This window comes from Perca flavescens, chromosome 14, assembly GCF_004354835.1.
Source record: "Perca flavescens isolate YP-PL-M2 chromosome 14, PFLA_1.0, whole genome shotgun sequence".
NCBI lineage: Eukaryota > Metazoa > Chordata > Actinopteri > Perciformes > Percidae > Perca > Perca flavescens.
Window position 1 is genome coordinate 2,416,735 of NC_041344.1, and position 4,339 is coordinate 2,421,073.

Here is a 4,339-nt window from a genome sequence, read left to right on the forward strand (position 1 = left end):
TACAGGGGGACAGACAGAGACCATACTCACTATACTGGTCTACAGGGGACAGACAGAGGGGACTACAGGGGACAGAGAGAGAGACCACACTCACTATATACACTCACTATACTGGTCTACAGGGGACAGGGACCACCTCACTATACTGGTCTACAGGGGACAGACCACCACTCACTATACTGGTCTACAGGGGACAGAGAGAGAGACCACACTCACTATACTGGTCACTATACAGGGGGACAGACAGAGACCACACTCACTATACTGGTCTACAGGGGGGGAGAGACCACACTCACTATACTGGTCTACAGGGGGGACAGAGAGAGAGACCACACTCACTATACTGGTCTACAGGGGGGGACAGAGAGAGACCACACTCACTATACTGGTCTACAGGGGGGACAGAGAGAGACCACACTCACTATACTGGTCTACAGGGGGGACAGAGAGAGACCACACTCACTATACTGGTCTACAGGGGGACAGAGAGAGACCACACTCACTATACTGGTCTACAGGGGGACAGAGAGAGACCACACTCACTATACTGGTCTACTCACTATACTGGGGGGACAGAGAGAGACCACACTCACTATACTGGTCTACAGGGGACAGAGAGAGAGACCACACTCACTATACTGGTGGTCAGGGGGACAGGGGACTATACTGGACACAGAGACCACACTCACTATACTGGTCTACAGGGGACAGACAGAGACCACACTCACTATACTGGTCTACAGGGGGACAGAGAGAGACCACACTCACTATACTGGTCTACAGGGGGACAGACAGAGACCACACTCACTATACTGGTCTACAGGGGGACAGAGAGAGAGACCACACTCACTATACTGGTCTACAGGGGGACAGAGAGAGAGACCACACTCACTATACTGGTCTACAGGGGACAGAGAGAGACCATACTCACTATACTGGTCTACAGGGGGACAGAGAGAGACCATACTCACTATACTGGTCTACATGGGGGGACAGACAGAGACCACACTCACTATACTGGTCTACAGGGGGACAGAGAGAGAGACCACACTCACTATACTGGTCTCACTATACTGGGGGACAGGGGACAGAGAGAGAGACCACACTCACTATACTGGTCTACAGGGGACAGAGAGAGAGACCACACTCACTATACTGGTCTACAGGGGACAGAGAGAGACCATACTCACTATACTGGTCTACAGGGGGACAGACAGAGACCATACTCACTATACTGGTCTACAGGGGGACAGAGAGAGAGACCACACTCACTATACTGGTCTACATGGGACAGAGAGAGAGACCACACTCACTATACTGGTCTACAGGGGGACAGACACAGAGACCACACTCACTATACTGGTCTACAGGGGGACAGACACAGAGACCACACTCACTATACTGGTCTACAGGGGGACAGAGAGAGAGACCACACTCACTATACTGGTCTACAGGGGGACAGACAGAGATCACGCTCACTATACTGGTCTACAGGGGGACAGAGAGAGAGACCACACTCACTATACTGGTCTACAGGGGGACAGACACAGAGACCACACTCACTATACTGGTCTACAGGGGGACAGAGAGAGAGACCACACTCACTATACTGGTCTACAGGGGGACAGAGAGAGAGACCACACTCACTATACTGGTCTACAGGGGGACAGAGAGAGAGACCACACTCACTATACTGGTCTACAGGGGACAGAGAGAGAGACCACACTCACTATACTGGTCTACAGGGGGGGACAGACAGAGACCATACTCACTATACTGGTCTACAGGGGGACAGACAGAGACCATACTCACTATACTGGTCTACAGGGGGACAGAGAGAGAGACCACACTCACTATACTGGTCTACATGGGACAGAGAGAGACCACACTCACTATACTGGTCTACAGGGGGACAGACACAGAGACCACACTCACTATACTGGTCTACAGGGGGACAGACACAGAGACCACACTCACTATACTGGTCTACAGGGGGACAGAGAGAGAGACCACACTCACTATACTGGTCTACAGGGGGACAGACAGAGACCACGCTCACTATACTGGTCTACAGGGGGACAGAGAGAGAGACCACACTCACTATACTGGTCTACAGGGGGACAGACACAGAGACCACACTCACTATACTGGTCTACAGGGGGACAGAGAGAGACCACACTCACTATACTGGTCTACAGGGGGACAGACAGAGACCACGCTCACTATACTGGTCTACAGGGGGGACAGAGAGAGACCACACTCACTATACTGGTCTACAGGGGGACAGAGAGAGAGACCACACTCACTATACTGGTCTACAGGGGGACAGACAGAGACCATACTCACTATACTGGTCTACAGGGGGACAGACAGAGACCATACTCACTATACTGGTCTACAGGGGGACAGAGAGAGAGACCACACTCACTATACTGGTCTACATGGGACAGAGAGAGAGACCACACTCACTATACTGGTCTACAGGGGGACAGACACAGAGACCACACTCACTATACTGGTCTACAGGGGGACAGAGAGAGAGACCACACTCACTATACTGGTCTACAGGGGACAGAGAGAGAGACCACACTCACTATACTGGTCTACAGGGGGACAGAGAGAGAGACCACACTCACTATACTGGTCTACAGGGGGACAGAGAGAGAGACCACACTCACTATACTGGTCTACAGGGGGACAGACAGAGACCACGCTCACTATACTGGTCTACAGGGGGACAGAGAGAGAGACCATACTCACTATACTGGTCTACAGGGGGACAGAGAGAGAGACCACACTCACTATACTGGTCTACAGGGGGACAGAGAGAGAGACCATACTCACTATACTGGTCTACAGGGGGACAGAGAGAGAGACCATACTCACTATACTGGTCTACAGGGGGACAGAGAGAGACCACGCTCACTATACTGGTCTACAGGGGGACAGACAGAGAGACCATACTCACTATACTGGTCTACATGGGGACAGAGAGAGAGACCATACTCACTATACTGGTCTACAGGGGGACAGAGAGAGAGACACACAGGGACACAGACACACACACACAAAAACACAGAGACAGACAGACACACACGGACATGGACACAGACACACACACACACACACACACACACACCACACGGGGAAACACAAACACACACACACAGAGACAAACACACAGATATACACACACACACACACAGAAAGAGAGACACACACACACACACACACACACTCAGAGACAGACACACCCGGACATGGACACACACACACACACACACACACACAGAGACAAACACACAGATATATACACACACACACAGGGGGAAAAAAACACAGAGACAGACAGACACACACACACACCACACGGGGAAACGCACACATACACACAGGGAAACACAAACACACACACAGGGACACACACACAGAGACAAACACACACAGGGACACACACACAGAGACAAACACACACAGGGACACACACACAGAGACAAACACACAAATATACACACCCCATTTCCCCTCAGTGAGGTATACTGTAGCCTATTAGAATAAGCGAGTGTGTCTCACCGTCTCGATATATTGTGAAGCCCTACTGACTAGACATGCGCAGTGCATAACAGTGTTATTACACATATATTACAGTATTATTACACATATATTACAGTGTTATTACATGTATATATTCCAGCGTTAGTACCAGTGTGTGTGCCTCACCGTCTCCTTGTCCATGAGCAGCACCTTCATCCCGGGCCCGCTGCTCTCAATCATCTTGGAGATGTACTGCTTCACCGCGAGCGTCACGTTCATGATGAAACCACGACAATACAACAACCACGGTAACGGTTATGGACCCTAACGTAGCCCGTACGTAACCCTAACGTAACGTAGCCTTAGTCTGTTTTCAGTCTGCTCTCGGGAGCTTTGCTCTGAAATATAACCGCTGCTTCTGCTGCAGCGACGACGACAACAACAACACCGCTGCGGAGGAGAGCTTCCGTCCTTCCGGGTCCGTGCGTCGTTACGTCACACGCACAGCGCCTGCGTGACAACCATACCACAGTCTGTAAATATTAACGCATTTGTGGAGGTGGTAAACTGGTATTATTTAAGTTTATTTATCCCTATTTTATATATGATTTTAATACTGCTCACACACACACACACACACATACACAGAGACACACACGCACACACACAGAGACACAGAGACACACACACACGCACACACACAGACACAGAGACACACACACACACACACACACACACACACACACACACACACAGAGATACAGAGACACACACACACACACACACACACACACACACACACACA

At 50.6% G+C, this 4,339-nt stretch overlaps 1 protein-coding gene across 1 annotated transcript in view; it reads right to left on the minus strand.

Moving 5' to 3' along the window:
* vps45 (vacuolar protein sorting 45 homolog) overlaps positions 1–4,025 on the minus strand; it is a 33,747-nt gene extending 29,722 nt beyond the window's left edge. Inside the window, exon 1 of the mRNA XM_028597465.1 lies at positions 3,721–4,025. Within this exon, the coding sequence (XP_028453266.1) occupies positions 3,721–3,813 (93 nt within the window). The 5' untranslated portion in view covers positions 3,814–4,025. The remainder of the gene's footprint in view (positions 1–3,720) is intronic.
* Between the last annotated feature and the right edge of the window lie 314 nt (positions 4,026–4,339).